General features: G+C 41.0%; 1 protein-coding gene across 1 annotated transcript in view; it reads left to right on the top strand.

Moving 5' to 3' along the window:
- Positions 1–782: 782 nt before the first annotated feature.
- Positions 783–25,665, top strand: part of LOC121439359 (RING1 and YY1 binding protein) — a 49,104-nt gene continuing 24,221 nt past the window's right edge. Inside the window, exons 1-2 of the mRNA XM_041639877.1 lie at positions 783–901; positions 1,542–1,667. Of these exons, the coding sequence (XP_041495811.1) occupies positions 870–901; positions 1,542–1,667 (158 nt within the window). The 5' untranslated portion in view covers positions 783–869. The remainder of the gene's footprint in view (positions 902–1,541; positions 1,668–25,665) is intronic.

Raw genomic sequence — 25,665 nt, 5'->3', positions numbered from 1 at the left:
CTTCCTGGGAAGAGCGTTAGGAGCCTCATTTCTCGGGGGCAGGAGCCGCGGCACGAGGTTGGAAAGCAGGCACGTGGTCGCCTGGATCTGAACAGCAACTTCCCGGGGGAAACGCCCTAATTCGGCTGCGGGGGCCCGCGGCTCCGCCACACCCTCTCCAGAGTTCCCTCCGGCGCCCGGGCCCAGAAGGGTGCGGGGCTGGCTGTCGCCGGGGAGGGTCACTCGGGGGAGGAGACCACAAAGCCCCGCACGGCAAAAGCGGCAGTGCCAGAGACGCGGGCCTCGAGGCGCAGCCCCCCGCGGCGCGCGCAAACTGCGCGGAACTACTTCAGCGGAGCGTTTGCGGGGCGAGAGTCCCAGCAGCGGCCGCACAGGGCTCCGAAGCGAGTAGGGGCCGCCACAGAGCCGCGGGGACCCGCAGCCACGGCCACGTGCTCCCCGCCGGGATCGCACGCTCAGACGCGCCGGGGCCGCGGGGGCCACCGGCAGGCACGCGCGCCCCCCGCGCGCACACACTCCCGGGCACGCACGCCGGCCGCCCCGCCCCCCGCCGCGCCCCGCCCTCCCGCGCGCCCCGCCCCGCCCCCACGGCGCCGGTCGTCGCCCTCCTATTGGCTGACTGGCGCATGACGCGCGGCGCCCGGCCCCGCCCCTCGTCAGTCACTCGGCGGAGGCGGCGCTGGCGGGGACTAGTCTCGTCCGGAGACTGGCGGCGGCAGCGGCGGCGGCGGCGGCCAGAGCTCAAGCCCATCGGCGGAGGGCGGGCGGGCGGCGCGGGAGGGCGGGGGCCGCTCCGCGACGCTGCGGACCGCGCTTCTCCTCTGAGCGGCGGCGCGCGCAGCTGTGGGGCGCCGGGGGCCAGCCCGTCCATGACCATGGGCGACAAGAAGAGCCCGACCAGGTACCTGCCGGGCGCCGAGGGGGCGGAAGGGGAGGGCGGCCGCGGCGGGCGGGGACGCCGGCGACTAGGCCGGAGCGGCCGCGCGGGGGAGGCGCGCTAAGATGGAGACCCGGGGGCGGAGGGAGGCGGTGTCGCTCCGCTCGGGCCGGCGGCCGTGCGCGCCGCAACCATGGCGGCTCCTCCTCAGCCGCCCTCCGCCGTCGCCGCTCCGCCCAGACAAAGGGAGATTTAACCAGGTGGGGCGGGCGGGAGGGCGCGAGCAGGGGCGGGCAGCGCGCGGCGCCGGCCCCCTCCGCGCCGCCGCCCGGCCGTCCCGGCTGCCCGCCGCCTTCGGGATCCGGCCCGTGGCCCGCGCCGCGCCCCCCGCCGCCCCGCGCTCGCGCCCACGAGTCGGCCCGCTTCCTGCGCCCGGCGCGGTCCCGCGTGAGCCGTCGCCGCCAGGCGCTCGGTTCCCGGGGCCGGAGGGGGCGCACGGCTCCGCGCTGCCCGCCGGCCTCCTGCCCCGGTGCCCGCCAGTGGGGTGGTTGGGTGGTCGCCGCGAGAAGTTTCCAGCGTCGGATTCCTGTGAAATGACGACGGCTCACCAGCGCCTGTTTCTCTCCTCTCTCCATCCTCCCTTCGGTTCCTCGCTCCTCGGTAGGCCAAAAAGACAAGCGAAACCTGCCGCAGACGAAGGCTTTTGGGATTGTAGCGTCTGCACCTTCAGGAACAGCGCCGAAGCCTTTAAATGCAGCATCTGCGATGTGCGGAAAGGCACCTCCACCAGGTACTGGAAGACGTGCGTTTGTTAGCTTTTGCGGAAGGATTTGTTTTGGCTTTATTTATCAATTTGTGCTGAGGAGAGGGAAGTCGTACTTTTATTATTGATCGCCCTCTTGCCAACTTGTTGATTACGCCCCCTTTTTATTTGCATTTGGGAATGAGGGATTTGGTTGGGGTTGCTTGCCATTTCCAGTTGGGTGCAGTGCCTCGTGCTTAAATAGAGGATTTATGGGAGGGAATTTCCCCAGGTTTTCGTCGTCTTTCAGACAGACACTGGATTTATTTGACATTGCATCCTTTGGCTTGTTGGTATTGGCTCCCAGAGGGGAGAGAGGAAGTGGGCATACTGCCGTGGATTGTAGGACATTAGACCTTTTTGTTTTTGCCATGTGCAGAGGGGTTTTAATTTGTCTCTCCGGAATTAGTTTTTTCCTGAGTTTAATGGTGGTATGGAAGTACAATAAGACTGGGTTGTGCCTTTTTCTTCCTTGTAAATGCCTCTTTTTTGCACTTGAAGATTAAATATTGGAGAGTTGGGAAAGTGCATGGGGGTGCTGATTTGTCTGGTTTTTTAATAGCTTATGCAGATTGGTGAAGTAGTGTGAAATGTTGAGGTGCAACATTGAAAGCGTTTCTTTGGTATTGATGAGTGATTGACTGCATGTGATAGCAAATGAGTTGGAGCTACTTCTAGAGGTAACGTTAAAATGTAAAAACTGGTTTTATAGTCTTCCAGGTGTCTTCATTTTTATCTGGGGTTTCTGTTCCTAAGAGTTCAATCTCCTTTAAGTAGACTGTCTTTAGAAGACGTCCGAAAGTGAATGAGGTTGTTGGCCAAAAGTTTCATTTCAGCAAGTGCTTGCTTTGAGTTGGTGTCATGTCGGTGTGACTGTAGTTCCACCTGGATGTTCTGTCCGGGTCTCTGCTTTACTTTCACTTGGGATTAAGGAGGCTGAGCTGCAAATCTGTAACTAGAATGACTTGCCCCAGATGCTGGTGGACTGTTTTAGAATTTCGCTAACTCTTAAGAAATGAGACTTTTGAATCAAAACTCAAGAACTGAAATTTATTTACCCGTAAGTAGTTTTTCTCTACTAAGATAGCATCTCATCATTTTGGAGCTAGTCTGGAACTGCAATCCTGTTGCCTCAGCCTCCTGAGTGCTGGCATTGTAGACAGTTGTCACCACACCCAGCTAGTAGGTTGTTGTTGGGTTTTGTTTTTTTATTTAAATAAAATTCATGTCAAATTTTTGTGTCATAATAAATAGATTTAGTTAAATGGAAAACCCATTTCTGTGTGGTTTGTTCTGCTGTCCAAAATCGGGGATTCCATCAAGCAGCATGAAAGTTTAGAAACATATTTGTTACTTAAATCAATAGTAACTGTATATTATTTATGAGTAATGTTTTTTACATGTAGAATCCCTCTGAGGCCAAAGCTCTTTATTGTGGTTTTGCTTTGAGTGTTCCTGTAGATGATGTTCAAGTAAATGACCAGGAAACTAGTAAGAACTTGAAAACCGTGCTGGTGAAGAGAAACTTCAGCCAGATTCAAAAGTTTACATATGATGTATTGCTGGGAAAGATTATCTCATATCGCAATGATTTTCAATTTCTACTTTAATTGAAAAACCTGACTCACCAATTTTTTGGAAACACATGAAAGGTGTTGATTTAAGATTCTGTCTACAGTTTTCAGAACCACAGATGATGACAGTGAAATTTTAGGACATTTGAGAGCCTGTCAATTCAGAAAAATTGTGTTATCTTTCAGGGCTGTCATCCATTGAGTCATTCAGTAGGCTTGGATACAGATTTCACAGGTAGAAGACCAGTGAAATGACCCGGTATTTAAAGTACCAGTCATGATACTCTTTGGACAGAGGTTGTTTGTTTATTAATACTTAAGTGTTTTAGATATGTTCAGATGTCAGCATTAAGTAGAATACAAGTAACATTTGTGTGTGTGTTATTCATTGATTTCATGATTTCATTGATTACACTGCTCTCCTAGCTAGTGTATCCTTTGATTTCTCTGGGATATTGCCGATTACAGTATTTTCTCTTGAGCCTTTTTCTTGTAAATAGTTTTGCACTTTTGGGATCTTGCCATTTTCTCTCTTTCATAGTATTTTAATCAGGTAGCAATAGAAAACATAATTTGGTTTTTGGTTTGTTTTTGCTGTGTTGGGCCTTAAAGTCAGGTCTTAGGAACTTCAACCTAGCTTCGTGGTGGGGGTTGGATGGTGGGTAATAGATGAAAATTGGCGATTTTGAAATAGTGTATTTGCTGACACACATGGTTTTGCTATGAGCTAGTGTTTAAGCAGCCTTATCTGGTTAGCTGGCCAGTAGTTACTGAGTTGTTGTTGATTACTCTTGTTTTTATTGCTGCTGGCATCAACCAGTCAACCTAGGAAAAAACAGCTATAAGTACTGGTAGTCCAATAGGACACAGAGCTATTTGCCCTTTGCTGATGGGATTGATATCCCTCATTTAAGAAGGGAAATAATAGCCATCATCTAAAGAGCATTTATGAAGTTCCTAGGGTGTGAAAGAAGCAGCTGAAGGGAAAGGGAGGTGTTAAAGGGTGGCAGAGCATGTACTCAGGTAAAGTAATCCAAACTGTAAAGGCTGCGAAACGTGTGTAAAGTGGGATTGGAACAGTCTGGCTTCAGAAGGAACTAGAAGGAACCCTTATCCCATTTCTTTTGGAAAAGGAAAATGATTTCTGCAAAACCAGCTGCCAGCTTTTGACTTCTATTGCGATGTGTTGTAGTATTTTTAAGTCTACAGGTAGCTGCAGGTAGTGAATTAATTTATAATATGAACTTTGTGGAATGGCAAAGAACAGTGAAAGGGGCAGTTAGAAAAGCCCCAAAGGGAAAGGAGTGGACACTTAACTAATAATAGTGGGATTCTTTCGAGGCAGACCTCTTTATACATTTGTTCATTTATTACGAATGAGCCTGCTGGGCTAAGATCTGTATTTTAGAGATAATTATGAAGTACATGTTGGGTCTGTAATTTTTTTCTTTTTTTAATTATTCAAAAAAATAATTTAGTTTTACTTTCCGTGTACTAGTGTTTTGCCTACATGTATGTCTGTGTGAGGGTGTCAGATCCCCTAGATACAGGTTACAGACAATTGTGAGCTGCTGTGTGGGTGCTGGGAATTGAACCCTGGTCCTTTCAGTGTTAAACCAGTGCTTAACAATGAGCCATCTCTCCGGCTTCTTGGGTCTGTTATTCTTTTGAGATAGGATTCAGAATGGCCTGTAATTGACATAGACTCAACTGGTTTTGAACTCCGGGTCCTTGCCAGTCTCTAATTTGAGTATTACAGGTTTAAGGCCATTAAATCTGGCCTTCCCTAGTCTGTCATTTCTTTGTTAACCATTCTTTGTCAGTCTTTCGCTGTTTTTTTTTTTAAGAAATTTTTTTAATTTTCATTTATGTGTGTTGTGCAGGTACGCATATGCTGGTGAGCAAAGGTATCAGTTTCTCTGGTGGTTGTTAGCTGCCTGGTATAGATGCTGGGAATGAACTCTGGTCCTCTGAAAACCTCAAGTGCTATTAACCTCTGAGCAATCTCTCCAGCCTGTCATTTTTTTAAAGAGCTTTATTGGGGGGGGGGATGACACATCATAACATTCACTCATCATTGAGTGCAATGAAGTGATTTTTCTTAAGTCATTTGAAAGAATGCAGCTGTCACCACATTCCAAGTTTTAGAACATTGCCATAATGTCAGTTGATTTCCTCTTTCACATTCATTGATACATAGCTAAGTTAACAGTGGAGCCTAAAGTAGTTGTGGACTGCTGGACGGTTGCCGCAATGGTGGTACACCCAGCTTTTGCAAGATGGGGAAATAAAAGAGCATTTTTGTATGTATAAGATGGTAGGTGGGTGGGAGAGAAACATAATGCCTTTCCTAGGTGGTAGCCTGTAGTATTTCTTCTGATCCTGCTCCATTCATAAAAGAGGAAAGAAAAAGTAAAGCATTACAAATGCATGAACTCACATAATTCTTTGTACTGCTGAAGTTTGTAAATGGACAAAATAACTTCTTAGATTTGGTGATTTTTTTTTTTTTGTGACTCTGTCTTTTCTCTGAGTAAACTATTCTCTTTTAAAATAGAACTTACTGGAACATTGGTATGTAGTCATTCTTGTCAGTGTTTGTTTCTTTGCTAGTAGTAGTACATCTTTTTCTCTATTACTTGAAAGTCTCTTGAGCAATTGGAAATGTGTTTGGGTCAGTCACTATAGATTTGGAGCTTTATTGTTTTCATCTCCAGATTTTGCTTTTTTGTTTTTGAGACAGGGTTTCTCTATGTAACAGCCCTAGCTGTCCTGGAACTCACTTTTCAGACCAGGCTGGCTTTGAACTCTCAGAAAACCTCTTGCCTCTGCCTTCTGATTGCTAGAATTAAAGGCACTATCAGATTTTGCTTTTTTTTTTTAACATTTCTTTTTTATGTGTGTGCACTCATTTCATGTGTGTGTGGAGGACAGAGGACACCTTGGACAATTGGATTCTCTCTTCTATCTACCCTGCCTGTCCTAGCTAGCCATCCTTACATCTGCAGAGTTTATACATGCCCCTGTCATCCTTTTGTTAGTTGTTCCCCCCCTACACACACACACACACACACACACACAGTTTCCCTGTGTAGCCCCTTGGCTGTCCTGGAACTCTGTAGACCAGACTGCTCTGCCTCTGCCTCTGTCTCCCGAGCATCCCTGTCATCTTTATCTGCTTATTTTATCTCAACGTTGAATTGAAAGTCTTATTTAATTCCTGATTATTTAAGTACTACCAATGTGAAAAGTTTACTGTTTTTAGAACTTTGTGGACAGTAGAAAAAAAGTAAAATTTTAGCTGTTGTACAGAAATAACTATCTTTACAGAAAGAGGTACTCAGGATATTGAATTGGAAGAATCTTGAAGTGACTTGTGTATCTAAAGTATTCCTTCTTTGAGAGCTTCAGGAGTTTGGGGTTTGTAATTTTGGACTTTCCTTATGATACCTGACCAAGTGAGAAGTCATTAAGCACTAAAGTTTGGTGGAAAAACCACAATATAGTTATGATCTTTGCTGGAACCAAAGTGCATCTGTCAGTACATTTCAGATAGCAAGACTTCCAGGCCTCTTACCCATATTTCCTGAGAATCCACAACTGTGGTTTTGCACCTTGAGTCACATTGGCTTCTTTCTAATGTTTGTCTTTCATAAAAATACTTTGTAAAATACATTTTAAAAATTCCCTGTGTTCCAAATTATCAAACCTTACCAAACCTTTCTAACTGAATGCTTCTTTCAAAACTGGGAGTTTTCAAGATGACTCTTAACAGAAGTTGAGTAATAATTTATTTTGTATTGTTTTTGTATTGAACTTAACTGATTAATTGGTACTAACTTGATGATCTTAGGTATATTTGGTGACGTTAAATTACTTGGGTGGGTAATTTACCTGATCATTTGACAAATTTTTATTGTGCATAGAGCTGTCTGGGCTCTGTGTGTATGCCCAGAGGTGCAAAGACAGGCAAAATTCCCGTTCTCATAAACTTGAAGTAGGATGGAGAGAGAAGAGAAAATACATAAACAGAAAACTGAGATCATTTCAACTATTGATGGGTGCCCTTAATAGTGTAATAGTGAACATAGAGGAGTGAGGACTGATGGAGGTCTGTACAGACAGATGGACAGTGCTGCCACTGCATTTCCCTGTTTAGGTGTGGTGATGCCAGGCCGCTCTTAGGGCTAGAGGAGAGTAAACAAGCTGATATATGTGTGCTGGTTAGCCTTTTTAGTTCAGATGATGTTTACATTGCCAGCTTTTGGGGGTCCTAGGGTACTCAATTTAGTTGTATGTTGTATATTAAATGCAGGCCAGTTAATATCCTTTGGCTTTTTGATTGATTGATTGATTGAACACCAGGATAGGAGATTATACACTGCTGTATTTTTGGACTGTTTATGTGGCATTCATTTATTATGCACTTCAATAGGTACTGAAGAACTCCAGGATTTAGAAACCTTACAGTCACTGTAGCTGTCAGAACCAGCTCTTATACTAAGTGCTCATAATAGTAGGTGGGTCTAGACTTGAGCCGATAACATTCTGTATCTGTCTGGACTGTTTTCTCTTTGTTCCTTCATCAGTACCTTTTCTCTTTGTTAGTATTGTCTTTGCTCCCCTAAAGTAGTACCTGCTTTACCTGTTGGTAGTATACAAGTTTAAAGGCTTGATGAGCTACAAAGTAAGTACATGTTTGTTTATTTTAGGCAGAATCTATTATGTACACCAGGATCTCAGAGATCCTCTTGTCTTTGCTTAAAGGTATGGGCCACCACAACAAGCCAGAGTTTTATACTTTTTTAAAAAAATATTTATTTATTATGTATACATTATTCTGTCTGTGTGTATATCTGTAGGTCAGAAGAGGGCACCAGACCTATTACAGATGGTTGTAAGCCACCATGTGGTTGCTGGGAATTGAACTCAGGACCTTTGGAAGAGCAGGCAATGCTCTTAACCACTGACCCATTTCTCCAGCCCCCAGAGTTTTATACTTTTGTGTGACTGGACTGAAGGATGCGAAAGAGTTGATTGTCACCTCTCTTTGACTGTATTGTTTAGCAGTCTTTTTTTATTTGTATTTTTGAGTCTCAACTAGTCCAGGCTGGCCTTGAACAATTTCTTTCCCCTTGGCCTTCCAAATGCTTCAGTCTCTGGTATGTGCCACTATGCCTCCTGTCTGGGCTCAGTAGTCACTGCTATTTCAAAATATTGATTAATAAGTAAATGGAGAATGCCAGCTTCCCAAAAACAATAGCCAGTGAGAACCAAGTGCTGTAACTGCGATGATAGGTTTGGTGTGAGGGATCACATAAGAATTGGTGATTGTTTAAAGTGGAAACAGTCTTTTCCTTGAAGGCTTAATTGTTTTTTTTTTTTGTTTGTTTGTTTGTTTGTTTTCGAGACAGGGTTTCTCTGTAGTTTTTGGTTCCTGTCCTGGAACTAGCTCTTGTAGACCAGGCTGGCCTCGAACTCACAGAGATCCACCTGCCTCTGCCTCCCGAGTGCTGGGATTAAAGGGCCCGGCTGGCTTCATTGTTTTTTGAATGTAAAATTGATTGTATAGATTGGTTCATGCTGGCCTTGAACTCAGAACTCCTTTCCTGGATTAATGAACCACAACCGAATTGTGCTACTACATACCCTACCCTGTTTCTCTTAACCCTTTTTAACTCTTTAGGTGCTTAGGATAGAATCCAGGCATCTGTCATCTAGATAGGTGCTTTGCCATTGACCAACATCCCAGTCCATCTTCTACATTCTTTTTTTATTTATTTATTTATTTATTTTTATTATGTATACAATATTCTGTCTGTGTGTATGTCTGCAGGCCAGAAGAGGGCACCAGACCCCATTACAGATGGTTGTGAGCCACCATGTGGTTGCTGGGAATTGAACTCAGGACCTTTGGAAGAGCAGGCAATGCTCTTAACCACTGAGCCATCTCTCCAGCCCCCCATCTTCTACATTCTTTTACTTTCTCTTCCAAATGCTTTGAATTCCTGGAGACTGTTTATTATTAGTCTCCAGTCATAATCATCATTAACCTCTCATCATTAACTCCATGCTTGTGTACATAAGATAAATAAACCTGCTTCCTGGACTGCTTCTCCATTTGAGCATGTTAAAGGCAGTTGAGTCCATAGGTTGAAAAGCTGAATTCTGAGAGTGTTTCCCAAAGGTGCCACACAGATCACTCAAAAATACTACTTTTATCTCTTGGTTCACATTATTTTAGGAGGAAATCTAAGTTCTGAGTATGTCAAAGATTTTGTGGTTTGATCTTTTCCTTTTGTCTTCAGGAAGCAGCTTGCAACCACCCTATCTGCCCTCTATACAGAGCATGTTTGTTCCATACCAAACTAGTGTCTTTTGAGTGTGGACCATGATTTCTTACTTCATACGTCCATGTGATAGGAATCCTTTTTCTTTTTTTTTAAGGTAAAAGAGTACTCCGCACACGAGTGCAAAGTGATTTTTATTGTTGAGCCCTTGAAGGGAGCCTGCCGCTGGAATCCCGCAGAAACGGGAGCCCCTCCATTTTCTTTTAAGGGCTTTTCTATTCGTGTTCTAGTTGATGTTTATCCTCCTGGATGTCCTTCCACGAAGCCATTTTGCACCGATCTTATCATGCATATATATTGTTGTAATAAGAAGGCTGCTTGTTTTTTTTCCTGGCCGTCCTGCAGCTCAGACCCAAAATAATCACACAGAAACTTTATTTTTTTTTTTTTTTTTGGTTTTTCGAGGCAGGGTTTCTCTGTGGTTTTGGAGCCTGTCCTGGAACTAGCTCTTGTAGACCAGGCTGGTCTCGAACTCACAGAGATCCGCCTGCCTCTGCCTCCCGAGTGCTGGGATTAAAGGCGTGCGCCACCACCGCCCGGCGAAACTTTATTATTTAAAACACTGCTTGTCCCAGTATCTCTAGCTTCTTATTGGCTAACATTTATATCTTAACCCATATCTAGTAATCTGTGTTATCACCATGCCAAGTGGCTGTGGCTTACCAGGTAAAGTTCTGGTGTCTCCTCCGGCAGGGCTACATGGATTCTCCTTGACCCTTCTTCCTCCCAGCATTCAGCTTAGTGGTGTGTCATGTCTATGTGTCGCACCCCAGCCCCCCACTAAATTCTGCCGTGCTATGGGTCCAAAGCAGTTTCTTTATTCATTAATGGTAATCACAGCATACAAAGAGGAATCCCACATCATTCACACATACGCACACACGCGCGCGCTGTATGTATATTTCAGCTGTATATATGATTTACCAGTCTTCCTCTGTTGTCACCTTGTTGGAGTAGAGGTTGTTGGTTTTTATAATTTTATTTTCTTTGTTTATTATACAGCTTGGCACATTCTAGGGGTTCACAGATGTCTGCTCTATAGAGACTTGGAGAAATAGTTATAGTTCTTTTGGTTGTTTGTAGTTCTGAAGATCAAAAACCATTGGCTAATGTTTGCTAGAGCAACACTCCCACCCAGCCTTCATTTTGAGTAATAGTAAATGTTCTTTTTCACATATGAGGGCTTTCCTCTTGTGTGTTTAATGTTACTGAGTTAGGCAAACATTGTCTCCCTGAAGTGTGCCCCTAGGAGTAATAGTCCTGTTTTTCTGGTTTTGTTCTCTAAACAGGCTCTGAGACTTAAATGTAAGACCTAGAAGCCTTGGAGGCTGGAAGCCAGTACATTTAAAGTAGTAGTTCCTGGAGTGTTTTTGAGCAGCCGTGCTTTGTGGTGGCACACTTGAATATCATCTGTCCTAAGTATTATCTTAGTAGCCCAGGTGGTAATTTTAGCAGCCAGAAGTCATTGGAAAGTCTGGAAATAAAGCAAGGCATTGATTGTATGGGATAAACTGATTTTGAAGAGGCAGATTGCTTGTTTGTAAACTGCTTACAGATCGTTAGAGTACTCAGTGTTGCACGCCCTCTGTCCATTGTGCCATTTTAGCTTGCCTGTAAACTTGACATTACACCTCCTACATATGGTAGTTTCACCTTTTACTTTGTTCTGTTTTGTTGAGTAATTTGGAGTAATTGCTTGTATTCTGCTGAGTTCTTGACTCATTCACTTCATTTATTTATCTATATTTTTATTTCCATGCAGTGCTTGACACTGGTGGCCAAAATGATCTCAGTAAAGGCAATTGTGGATATGCGATAGTGTTAACTCAGAAATCCAGAGTTTGGGATCATGAGGTACACAGGTAAAAATTGTTTAAGCAGGGTTAGATACTGCTTTGTTTTTTCCTTTTAGCCAATTTAGAATATCTGTTATCTTTTGGTTGGACCAAAACAAACAAAAAACCCCAACAACCTAAAAACAGTGGGAAGGATTTAGGGATATGAAAAACAAAAACAAAACCCTCAAGTTTTTAGGTATTAAAAATACTTAATGTATTTTCTGGACAATTGAAGAACACAAATACAGATAAGGGACTTTGGCCTTTGGTAGGACAAGAGATTAAAGGAATGCCCATGATGAATCTTACAACCTGGTGGTTAGTCATAGAGAGAAAACAAACTTGGTGACTGCTTTCTAAGAACAGCTCAGCTGTCATATGTAGGCTGTGAGGTTTGCTCACTCTTCTCTCTTTTACACAATAATCTGTTACAAGAAGCCAGATTCTTGGTTCAAGATGCTCTAAGTCCCCAAACCCAAAACCATTTAGTGTGGGCCACATAACCTGTAAGGAAAAGGGTATCATTTAGACAGATTGTAAGATTCAGATTTCTTGATCAATTCCTGGGTGGTTGTTGTCTAATGATTGGCCAAGCTTAGTGAATCTGTTACTAAGTAAAAGGTGAATAAAATTGAACTCATGCTCAGTTCTACTTTTAAGCTCCTTAAATAAACATGGTAGCTTTGCACTCCATGCAGTGTTACTTGAGCACTTTGTAAATTATTTGGAAATTGTTTTTATTTTTTTAATTTTGTGACTGTGTGGACATATGCACATACAAGTGCCTGCAGAGGTTAGATGTGTGAGTCACCTGGGAATGGAGATACAGTAGATTCTGGGAACCAAAATCAGGTCCTCTGGAAGAGCAGTACTTGAATTTTTTTTTTTAATGTGTAGGTGTTTTGTATTGCTTATATGTGTGCACCACATGCATGTCTGGTGCCTGTGGAGGCCAGAAGAGGGTGCTGTATCCCCAGAACTGGAGTTAGAGAGATGGTTGTGAGCTACTGTGTGGGAATCAAACTTAGGTCCTCCGGAAGAGCATCCAGCGCTCCTGACAGCTGAGCCATGTATACAGTCCATTATTACTAAATTTTCACTGTGAGTGAAAAAAAGAATGATAATCTCTGGAACCCATCCTTGTCCTAATTAGGAAGAAATATGTTAGAGGATATTTAGTGGCCAAACAAAAATAGAAACTTTCTCATTGTCAGCAATAGTTGGTTTTGAGGAGTTTATTCATTGGACCACAAATATTTGAGTACACTCCCCTTGGTGCTAAATTGTAATATAAGGTTTTTTGATAAGACAAAATGGAGTAGGTAGTAGTGCAATGTAGGAATGGGAAGGTAAAGCTGTATGAATGAAAGATTTCAAAGCTTTGATGCAGTTCACTTTGGATGCTTTTAAGGAAGAAGTTTTGTGAACTTTTCATGTTTTTGAATTCCTTATTTGTAGAGAGTAAAATGAAAATCCTGCTTTGTTGTAGATTGTATTCTAGAAGAACCGTGACACTGAAATTTTTTTTTAATCAATACTTCACCCAAGCCCTCCACGGAAGAACAGATTTGTATGCACGAGAACGCTGTTATGTTTATTCTGAATTTGCGTAGGTTGATGGTTTCAGACCATAGCATGTGGAAACCACCTGTAAGACTTGTTTAACACATTGCTGGGTCTTATTCCCAGAGTCTTCATAAGCAGTTGTGAAGTAGACCTGAGAACTTGTATTTCTCATGGGTTCTCAGGCAATTTCATGCTGCTGGTCTGTGTAGTGCATCTTGGAATTGGATCTTGGAATTGCTTGTTCAAATTGGGGCTTCTTCAGCTTTTTCTGCTTTGGACCTCAGAGCATAAAGGCTTGTAAATGAGGCATACAAATCAAATACTTGAATTTTAGAAATCTTAAGTTTATTTTAAAATTCTTTGAACATGTGATTTTACCATTTATTAGAGACAAGCTAATTTGCACACTAATCAGATAAACTTAGTTTTATGCGTATAATTAAATCTTGGCTTAATATTGGATATGTGGAACATAAAGCATTTTCGGTGTGTTTTCAGAGTTGATAGTTTGTTGTTTTTTTTTTTTTTGGATTTTTTGAGACAGGGTTTCTCTGTAGCTTTTGGTTCCTGTCCTGGAACTAGCTCTTATAGACCAGGCTGGCCTATAACTCACAGAGATCCGTCTGCCTCTGCCTCCCGAGTGCTGGGATTAAAGGCGTGCGCCACCACCCGTTTGGTTTTATAATCAACTCTGAGAATGCTGCCTCTCGTAAATGCTACCTTACATACATGCATAATACAAACAGGTAGAAGGATGTTTAGATAGAGTCTTTTCTTTTTAAAATTGCAACTCAGATTGTAAAAGATCTATCATTTTTAAAAATTTCTGAATTATGTATATTTGCTTGTATGTGCACATGAGGAATGCGGGTGCCCATAGAAACTAGAAGAGATTGGATCTTTTGAGCTAGAGTACTTTGTCATGTGCTAATCAATCTGATCACTGTGAGCCAAACTCCGGTCTTCTGCTGCACAGAAAAATAACTCTGGATTTCATGTTCAGTAGGACAGAGGAAAGGTTATTAAAAGTTAAATGGACCAGTTAGCATGTACAAACCCTGCATTTTCACAACATTCCATCCTTTTCTAGGACTATTTCAATAAGAAGAGAGCAATAGAATAAGGCATGTTCAGAATTCTAGAAAAAGGCCTAATCACAGAGCCTGTAATATGCAGTTAAGACTGTGAATATACTAAGATTTATTTTTACTAATTCTAATGTTTCTTTTGCTTATCAGTGTTTCTTTTCCTTCTCATCCTGACTTTTGGAGAAATAATAATATCTTTAAAAACAGGCTGAGAGTGTACAGTAGTTTCTGCCTTGAAATCAAAAATGTTCACTTGACGTTGAAAGGACTTATCATACTATCATTAAAATCACCAGCAAGAAGCATTGAGTTTGTGAATGATTTACCCTGCAGGAAAGTGGTTCAATGGAAAGCGCTTGTTGCCTGGGCAGAGTCAGATGGACAAGCTCTGTGCCCGTTGTATAAGTTCTACTTTCACTGTGTACTCTGGCTCTGTGTCCATTTCCTTCAGTTACGTTACTGTGGAAGTCAAGGTAATATGCAGCTTGTCGTTGGCTTTTCGAGGATATAATAAATTGATCATGTGTTGGCAAATGCCTCCTTTTATGTCCTCCTATCTTATTCTAGATAGAACCTGAACCTTTCTTAAACATGACACCTATCACATCTTATACAAAGAATTTACTGCTACTGTTCTTGATTGTGAAATTTTGCCAATTTTGTTCCCCTCACCCCACACACACATTGAAGACTTTGGAACATGCTCTTCCTAATTGACTTTTGGGGTAAAATGTGATGTGGGGGGATTTTGTGTAACTCTGTGTTTTCTGATTTACTCTGGAATTATTTGTTTAAAATTATGTAGGGAAGGTGGTCTGTTACAAACATTGGAGTTTTTAGTTTATATGTAACTGAATAGTTACTAAATTCTTCATTTATATGTCCTTCCTGATTTTTTATAAACTCAGTGTAGACTGATAGAAACCGAGGATGAAGACAATGGTATTCAAATGTCTGAATTTCTTGAAGCTAGGGCTTGTGGTACATACCTTTACCCCCAGTACTTGGGAGGTAGAGGCTGGTGGATCTATGTAAGTTTGGGACCAGCCAGGTCTACATAGTTATAGGATGTCTAGGGCCACATGTAGACTCTGTCTCAAACAAACAACAGCAAAGCAAAATACCTAAAAAGAATGTTTGAAATTTTGGAATCACTACAGAACACCAGGTACAGAAGATAAGTGTGTTTTTAAGTATTTGTTGTACTGCAGCCCTGGGGTGACACATCCGTACACGTTTGGGGTCTAGTGACTAACATATATGGAACATCAGATGTGTATTGAATGTACTAGGTGCTGTGTATGGAGGCATAGCCTTGTCCAAGGCTCTACAGCGTGACAAGACATAGTGGTGTTAGCCAAGCCCTGAATAGCATGGTATATGACCTTATTTTTGTTTTTAAAGCTTTAGTCCACCCAGTGCTGACAAGGGCCAACATTTTTTAACAGGGATTTAATTTACAGTAGGAGTTACTTTAAGTTCATTTCATGCTTTTTCTAATTTAATCCTTAAAAGGGAAGGTGTACATAGAGGTCCCTTAACAGATAAGGAAGTGAGGCTTAGAGTTTAACATTTCTAAACCCTTTTTTTTTTTTTTTTTTTTTTTTTGGTTTTTCGAGACAGGGTTTCTCTGTATCTTTGGAGACTGTCCTGGAACTCCCTTTGTAGACCAGGCTGGCATCGAACTCACAGAGATCCGCCTGCCTCTCCTAAACCAATTTTTTTTAGTAGAATTGCACTTGATCTTTTTTGTTTCATAGAAATAGCCTATTTATATAGTCTTTCTATCATCTGAAATCACAGTTTAGAAACATTAGATACCCACACACCATGACAGTCAACACACTAAATCCTCATTCTAGTTCTCTAATATTCTGCTGCCTTAATGTCTATTACAGTTTTTCAGTGTATTTTGCAAGAACCACTCTCTACCTGTATAAATTCAGTGACCTTGAAACTTTTGTTTTTTGCCAAGTCTAGTCTTGGAGATTACTTCAGAAAATACAGAGAGTACATAATTTGTCTACTCAACAACTGGTTGTCTTTTGCTCTTCAAGGCTCTCTTGCCCTTAGTATGCATTTCCTGGTCACATTGATCAGTCTTCATTGAACCAAGTTCTTTTATGTTACCTGCCCTGTCAAAGTTTGTGGTTCAGGGCAGACTCCATCATTGAGAGACATTCCTGGTCCATTTATACTTACTTGCATAATGATCCAGAGACTTAACTCTTATCCTACCTGATAAACTCCAGCTTCTGGCGCAAGACCCAGCTAATGATAACCTTGTGGGAAACTATTTTGATTCTTGTGTGATCATTGAAACAGCTTTAGTCAACAGCAGACCATTTTGTATTGGGTTTTTTTTTCTTCACATTTGTTTCTCTGTATTTAGGCTTGAAGCCTAGACAGACAGTTGTTAAATCTTCCAAAGCAGGCTACTAACTGGCTTTTGTATTCTGCTCTGTACATTCTCATCTCTTGTTTAAATGCGTTCTCCCTTAAGGACAGTTATGTCATATGTTGGTTAAATATCGATGTAAATTGATATTTTCAGTTAAACTTGGGAGTTGGGTGTGGTAGCACACTCCCCAGCATTCAGGAAGTTGAGTTAGGAAGATGAGTTGGAGGCCAGCCTGGGCTACCTTCAAAGGCAGCTGATAACTGAGAGCTTGTGTGATAAAACTAAGGGCCGATAATGCAGCCCAGCACTTGTTTGTATTGTATGTGCAAGGTTTGAGTTTAATCTCAGATAAATACACACTAGCACAGCACACATCCTGCAGCACAAACAAGAAACTAGTTGAATGGTTTGGAAATAATGCCTTACTGGGGTTTTGGTTTGATTTCTCAAGACAGGGTTTCTCTCTGTAGCCCTGGCTGTCCTGGAACACTATAGACCAGGCTATTCTTGAACTCAGAGATTCTCCTCTCCTGCCTCTGTGCTGGAATTGAAGATACGACCACCATGCCAGGGTGCCGTTGTTTTTGTTTCTGGTTTTACTTTTCACTTACACTGTATTAATTTTAGGATGTTTCCTGTGATCACACTTCCCTTTCAAGTTTATACCTGCTTTTCTGCTCACAGCTGACCTAACAGTTAATTGCAAAATAGGCTTCATATGAAACCGTTTGCTTTAAGAAGGCAAGCCCCTCCCAGGAAGGTGCCTCAGAATTTCTCTCAGCTTGTTGGATACAAATTGCTTAAGAAGGGACTGGGTGGTCTGGATCCTGAAAATGGCTTAGGGTGGCAGTAAAGGTAGATTAAATTCAACAAGATCTCGAAATCTGCTTTTCTTCAGAGATTTTGCAGTTGAGTAGCACTTAGACTGGTTGTAGTTCTTTTAAGAAGGGATTTTTCAAGAGATGGACTAGAGCTCTTAAACCAAGTAGTGATTTAGGTACTATCATTTTCTGCCAGCAGGAGAAATTCTAGGTCTTCTTTCAGCTCTTTGGCATTGTTTTATAAATGAAGTCTTGAAATCGTTTATTAATGCTTTTAGAATTCTTTGACCTAATGTGAATTTCATGAGTGGAACAGACATTTTTCCCAACGTTTTACAATGTTTTGGTAAAAAGATTTGTTGCATTTTAAATTTATGCATCAGTTATCAATTTGCAAATTAACTTTCTAAATAATAGTAGTAGACATTTATGCAAAACTGCAGAGTTGATCTCTCCTTAGATAGAAATTTGTATAATGTTTATAAAGGCAGGGCCTCACTCTAGTCCAGGCTGGTTTAGTGAGAACTCAGAGCAGCTTACCGCAACTCTCCAAGTGCTGGCCAGGGTCTTGAGTGAGCTGACACCACTGGCTTGAGACTGGTAATCTGAGACAGAATCACCATCTTTTCTTTAAATTCCCACCTACTGGATTGCAAGTTGTGTAAACCTTGTCTGGGTTATAAATTTTTCTTTTAAGAAACTAAAATACGCTGGGCAGTGATGGCGCACACCTTTAATCCCAGCACTTGGGAGACAGAGGCAGGCGGATCTCTGGTCTGCAGGGCGAGTTCCAGGACAGGCACCAAAGCTACACAGGGAAACCCTTTCTTGGAAAACAAATAAGTAAATAATTTTTTTTTTTTAAAGAAAGAAGCTAAAATACACTGTAGTGTTGCTATGGCATTGGCATTTTCTCAAAAAGATCTTTGGGCAGATGGGCTGGAGTGAGCATCTGTAGTGTGTAGACTTGTGTTCCCCCTTTAGATAGCAGGCTTGGTTGGTTGTGTTCTTGGTGTGAATGAGCACAGCCTTAATCCTTGTTGAGTTCTCTTTCCATTCATCGTTAGCACAGCAGAGATAGAAGAGTGAGCAAAGTGATGAACACAGAACAGCAGCCAGTTTCCACTTGCAGATCTGGAATTTCCTCAGATTCATTTTAACCATCAGGTTTAGTCTTAGTCCTCTACTTTTCTCAAACCCCTTAAGAAAACAACTTGGAATTGTGCAAAGTCTTTTGGCAAAGAACATTGACTTTTCTTTCCTTACATCTGGCATTTCAAGATTGAACAGAAGTGAAAACCATCATACACCTTTACACCTTTTCCTCCATGCCCTGTCCGAGGAAACTCAGATGACAGACAACAAGAAATTTTTCAGGGTTTTGTTTCGTTTTGAGACACAGGGTCTTACTATGTATGCCAAGCTGATCTCCAACTCTTGTCTTTCTGCCTCAGACTCTTCCTAGAGCTAGAATTACAGTCATGTACTTCCATGCCAAGCCCAACAGTTGACATTTGAATAAACCCAGACTGGCTGTGTTTGTTTGCTTTTCATTTTCTTGTGCTTAGAAAACCATTTGGACCAAATATTGGTGTGAAGAAGAGTGGGAAGATAAAGTTCTGCACTGTTGAATATGGAAAGTTGCATGGTGACCCTCCAAATGCATGACGCTTTAGTGTTGCCAGACGAGAATGATCTCTTCCAAACATCACTGAGGTTTTGCCTCCGTGAAAACTTTGTAGTGTAGATCACTTCTGAAACGATAGGTACACAGTCTACAGGGTGTGTGTGCGTGTGTGTGTGTGTGATGGTCATGATGGTTTTGACACTAAATTGAAAGCTTAAATGTTAAACTGTGTTGCTAATAATAATTAGTCAGGAAAGAAAATACATTTTAAAAATACTTAGCAAGCTAATGAGAAAAAACTTTGCTGTAATGTTTTTAGTATGCATCTTCAAATTATGATTTTTATTGTAATTTGTTCATTCATAAATTTCTTTTACTAATAGCTCACATAATAGACCAGGCTGATACATACAATTTACTTTGTAGCCCAGTCTGGCTTTTTGAGAGCTGGGATCACAACGTGAGTCATCATGCCTAATTTAAGCTTCAGATTTTAAGAGATGATAAATAGTAAAACTCGTCTATGGGAAGTTTTGTGGTTTAATGTGTGATTTCAATATTAGTCCTGTAACAAAACCAAGCATACTGTAATCAGACAAAACACAGACCATTTGCCATCTTTGTTTAATATAAAGAAGTTCACACCTAAAATGCAGTCTGAGAAATCACCATGTTGAAGGTAACGATCATGTATGTATTCCCTCCTTCAAGTTTTCTTCCCTGTTCTTATCAGTCCCCGCTCTAGCTATTAGCTTGTGTAAATTCATTTGTATTTTCTTTTATTTTATGTGAATGAATCCTCCACCCATTAGTCCTAGCCCCTTTGACTCAATGCATATTTGAAGATTCATATTTTTGTTTGTTTGTTTTTTCCAAGACAGAATTTCTCTATATAGCCTTGGCTGTCCTGGAACTCAGTTCTGTAGGCAATGGTGGTCTTGAACTCACAGAGATACACCTGCCTCTGCCTCCTGAATACTGGGATTAAAGGTGTGTACCACCACTTTTCAGTTTAATTGCTAAATAACAATCCATTGTATGGATAACCTGCAAATCAATTTACTATATGATGGTCATTTTAATTGTTTTCAGTTTCTGGCCCTTAACAGTAAAAATCTGTTGTGTATTACCCCAGACGAATTATTATTATTTTTCTTCCTTTTTTGGTTTTTGTTTTTTCAAGACAGGATTTCTCCATATACCTTTGGTGCCTGTCCAAGAACTAGCTCTTATAGACCAGGCTGGCCTCTAATTTACAGAGTTCCACCTGCCTCTGCCTCTGGGATTAAAGGTGTGCACCATCACCGCCTGACCTGACAAGTTTTTCTATAGCCTTATGCTTTTCTTTTCTCTTGAATAAATACTAGAAATGGAATCTTTAGGCTAGGTTTAACTTAAAGCATCATCAGCAACAACCAAAAAAGCTACCTGCTAATTATTTCCCAAAGTGACTAAAATATATTTTAAATTTCCAGCAGCACATGTGATAGTTCTAAGCTGTTTTAACATCCTCTTTGGCCTTGGCAAAAATCTCTTTTAGCTGTAGACTTTTCATGGTATTTTAGCTGTTAATGTGGGTTTTTTAAAAATATTTATTTATTATGTATACAACATTCTGTCCGTGTGTATGCCTGCAGTCCAGAAGAGGGCACCAGACCCCATTACAGATGGTTGTAGCCACCATGTGGTTGCTGGAAATTGAACTCAGGACCTTTGGAAGAGCAGGCAATGCTCTTAACCTCTGAGCCATCTCTCCAGCCCTGTTAATGTGGTTTTAACCTTTGTCTCCAAGAGCAGCTAGGGTACTGAGTGTGGCGCATACTTTTTTGTTGTTGTTTTGGTGTGTTTTGTGACCTGCCCTCCCTCCCTCCCTCCGCTCCCCTCCTCCCTCCCTCCCTCCCCTCCTCCCTCTCTCCCTCCCTTCCTCCCTCCCTCCCTCCCTCCCTCTCTCTCACCCTTTCTTCTATCTGCATGTTCAAGTATCTGTTCATATCATTGATTTCTTTTGAATGTTTTTTTAAAATAATGTTTTGTTGATTGGTCTGTCTTTATTAATTTAACTTTAATTCATATAACATCTTGAAATCAAAAAATAAATATGGCCTTTCCACCTTGGTTCATTTTCAGTTAATTTGGTTTGTTCTCAGTTTTGACTATGTTTCAATCTTTGTAATTCCATAATAAATTTTAGAATCAACCTGAGAGATCCTACCAAAAGGACATACTAGAACTTGTTTTACAATACATGAGTGTGTGTGTGTTTGTATATGTATGTGTATATATATACATATATATATATATATATACTCAACACAGAATGGAAGAAAGTAGGTATTTCATTGTTCTAATCCATGAACAATTTTTCTTTTCATTTATTTAGGTTGTCCTTGAATTCTTGATCCTTCTAACTTTGCCTCCCAAGTGCTGGGATTACAGGCATGGTCCACTATGTCCAGTTTTCCTCCTCCCCCTCCCCTTTCCCCTTCCTCTCGTTAACTTCCTAGCTGTGTCACATTTAATTTGTTGGTTTATTGATATGTATTTTTATCACAGTTTACCTTCAAGTGATATACTTTTTCACATGTACTCTGAAGACTACATAGTACTCCTTTTTGGCCTTGTGCTATTATGCCATGTATTTACTTGGATGTATGTTTAATCACCAAGATCAAACTTTTTTGCTTAAGTAGTTTATTATTTTAAGAAATATTTCAATATATGACAATAAGTCACTTTTCCTACATTTATTGTGCCCACTTTTCTCCCCTTGTATAGATCTATCTAGTGATGTCTTTGGTCTACCTGAGGGGTTTCCTTTTATTCCTTACCAGATAGATCTGTTGGTAATTAATTTTATTTTTTAAAGTTTTATTTATATTTGTGCATGTTTGCTTGAGTTTGTGTGTACCACACACATGCAAGAGCCTTCTAAGGTCACCACATACCCTGGAGCTGGAGATAAAAGTGGTTATGAACTGTCAGGTGGGTACTGGGAACAGAATTCTAGTCTCGTACAAGAGTAGTGTTTTTAACTACTGGATGAGCCATTGTCTTCCAGACTTTAATTTTTGCTTTTCCTACAATAGCATTATTAAGATAGAGTTCACTTGCCATGCCTTTTAAGTACTTCATTCCCGTTCCTGGCTAAATGATATATATATATATATATAGTAAAATTGTTGTAGATAATACCCATGTATGCATTGTAGCTTTTAACCTAGGAATGATGCTTCAGGAAACATTTCTAAACACAGTTTTGTATGGAGATACGCTTTCATGTCTCTTGGGTATTTAGCTAGAAATGAGATTGCTGGGTCAGACAGTGTCCTTGTTTAAAATCTAAAGAAACTAACCCCAACTCATCAAAGTTTCTGTACCATCTTTCACAATAGTGTATGAAGCTTCTACTTTCCTGTCTCTTTCTTCTCCTGTTTTGGAGAATGTGTTAATAGAGGTTGGCCTTAATAGTTTACTCCTCTATAATAAAAGTCTTGTTTTCTCTGGCAGCCTTTTGGTGGGGAAGACAGGGTCTCACTATGAAGCTCTCTGGGTGTCCTGGGCCTCACTTTGTAGACCAGGCTGACCTTGATACACACAGAGAACTACCTGCCTCTGTCTCAGTGCTGGAATTAAAGGCATGTGACACTAAGTCCAGCTCTGTCTTTGCTTCTTTTGAGATTTCTTATTACCTAACTTCAGCAATTGATTATAATGGGCCTTGGTATAGGTTTCTTGTTCTCAGCACTTATTTATCCATTTCTTTCTTTCTTTATTGCCTAAAGTTTGTGCTTTACCAGGAAATACATGTGGACTCATTTAGTAAATGAGTGAGTCAACGCCTCATGCTGTAGTAAGAATTAGCCCATCTAATCCACGGACAGGATTGCTTTAGTTGTGGTTTAAATGAGAATGGCCCCCAGTATGCTCTTATATTTGAATATTTTGTTCCCAATCGGACTGTCTTGGGAAGATTAGAAGGTATGTTTTTGTTGGAAACCCCGTGCCCCCCTGCAACTTGCAGATTAGGATGTAAGTTACTGCTCCTGCTGCCATTTTCCTTCCAATGATGGTCAAGAACTATCTGTAATCCTGTCTACCTTAAGCAAATGCTTTCTTATATAAGCTGCAATAGAACAATAACTATGACTGATTAAGTTGCCTGTGGTTATGTTGTTTCTTAAACGATCCCTAGAAGTTGTTTACCCAACAATTATTTACAAGGAAACTGAAATCCACTGAGATTTAAGGACCCTACTGTCTTCACTTAAGGTGATGGAGGAACTGAATTGAGTTGCATCTGGATCAGACCACTGCTTGCCTCCCCATGAAGTGACAGTGTGGCAAACCAGGCATTAGGAACATGACTAGAAGAATTGTTCTTGACTCTTCCATGCTGTCAGTATTCTCTGTGCTTTAGAATATTTTACTCCTTGGACAGGCAGAAATGAAGTAATGTGCCTTATTTCCCCTCATCATTTTCTATTTTCCTTGTCTTAGAACCATAACCACAAATGGCATGCATTTCGTAATGAATAAGGACTGTCTCTCAGTTTCCACATCTCATGGTTCTCCAGATGATCACTCCTGTGAGATATTTCCAATTACAGTATATAAACAATGGCAGCTCTCAGATTTCTAGTACTTACATGCTACTTTATTTAGCATGCCTGCAATTTGGTTTTGCTCGCGCTTCTTGAACAGATAAACCTTATTTGATATGAGGTATGAGGGACTTCAAGGTGTGAACTGTTTCTCTTGAGATGCGTTTCTCTTGTCTGCCCTTCTAATTTCCTCCAATGGGAAGTGTATGTGACTTTTTTTTATTACCATCTGTACCGCACTAGTAGTAATTCTTTTCTCTTTGTAAGAATTTCGTTTATAGTCTACTTTCATATTGGTCGTGTTACTTGATGACTTTGAGATAATTGTGGGCCACCTGGAGCATTTTGGCAGCATGGAAATGCTCTGCTTGTCTTTATCCCTCTTGGAGCTTAGCTTTTTGGTTGTATATTATCATGTATCAAAAAACAGACATCCATTACTTACCTTGAAGACTGCAGGTTTGATGTAACTGTTTTACTCAAAGCTCTCAGAAGGCCATATAGCAGTCTAAGGGGAGAAGAGTTTATTTTTAAAGGTTTTTATTACATTTATTTGCACGTGTGCATGCATGCATATATGTATATGCTTGCCTTTGTGCCTATGAAGGTCAGCGTACAAGGTGACAGAGTTAATTCTCCCAGCCACCATTTGGGTCCTAGGAATTAAACTCAGGTCAGCAAGCTTGGCAGTAAGTGCCTTTACCCACTGAGCCATCTCACTGTCCTGAAAGTAGTTTTTTTTTTTTTAAATAATAAAAGCTGTTAAAATTTTACACAAAATGTTTTTAAATGTCAAAAAAGTAAGATTGAGGTATTCAGATTTGGTCTGAATTTTGGCTGTTTAAATCTTAGTAAGAAAAAAAATATTTTCGTCTTCTCAGAAATCCCATCCCCCCCCAACAGTGTGAATTACTGTGTCTTTACATCTCCCTTTAGTACTTTATTTCATTTTATTTATGAAAAAAATTAGGTGACTGTAGCATATCCAATTATAGCTTTTATCTTCTGACAAATGATTAACTTTTTCTATGCTTATCTCCTCAATGTCTTTGAAATGAGTTTCACTTTTAAAAAAAATTTACTAATACCCTATAAGTTCATTTTATCAGTCATGCTGATATGCTAGATAGCAAGTAGGGTTTTTTCTTGTTTTTGTTTTTCTGTAGACAGAGACCACTTAATATAGCCCAGACTTCTGACCTTCCTTCTGCCTCAGCCTCCCAAATACTAGGAGTAGAGAGAGATGTACCACCACACTTGGCTGGATAAACAGGATGCTTTAGGGGCTATACTTTAAATGATGTCATCTTCACTATTACGAGCTGCCAAAATTATTTTAAAAGTGTGGCTGACAACAGAGCTTCCCTTTTCCTACTGACATTTGAGTCTGTCCAAGTTATGTGCTGAGGTGGGAGAACTAAAGGACAGGAAGTATTTCATTGTTGTTTAACCTTCTTGGTGAGATAGATTGCAAATTTTTGGTTGTTTAATAACTTGCTTGAGATCAATTCAAAGTTATTAACTATATTATTGGAAATTTGAGCCTTGAAAGGATTTTTTGTGGTTGTTGTTTTGTTTTGCTTTGGTTTGGTTTTTGAGGCAGGGTACAGCCTTGTCTGTCCTGGCACTCACTTTGTAGACCAGGCTGGCCTTGAACTCGGAGATCCGCCAGCATCTGCCTCTCAAGTGCTGGAATTAAAGGTGTGTGCCACCACTGCCCAACTAGGATTTTAGTCTTGTAGAGTAAAACTCCCTGGCTTTTCAGTCTTGCTTTTTAAAGTCTTCCATAGTCTCCTTGGGCTCCTCCTAGCCGTGTGCTTTTAAAACAGTTCAACTCTGTAATTGAGAGCAAAATACCTATACTGTGCTTTGTCCGTTGTCATTGCTCTTTTAAAGCTAGCCACTCCTTTCTTAGAGGAAGGACGGTTTCCCTTTAACTGGTAGCTTGGTCGCATCACTATTAGGAAATTGAACTCCCAACAAACTGAACTGTAAGTAAATAACCCCTTTGATAGATGTCGGTCAAGGTTTTAAGAAGCCTAATTAGTCACCAGAAATAAATGTAGAATTCAGAAGGAAGGATATATGTATCTGTCTTAAAAGGCTCCTTAGGATGGCAA

The sequence above is a fragment of the Microtus oregoni genome, unplaced genomic scaffold, assembly GCF_018167655.1.
Source record: "Microtus oregoni isolate MIOR12 unplaced genomic scaffold, Mior012 000002F_ref0000024, whole genome shotgun sequence".
NCBI lineage: Eukaryota > Metazoa > Chordata > Mammalia > Rodentia > Cricetidae > Microtus > Microtus oregoni.
Note: the sequence above shows the minus strand (reverse complement) of the source record. Positions and strands in the feature narration are given on the sequence as shown.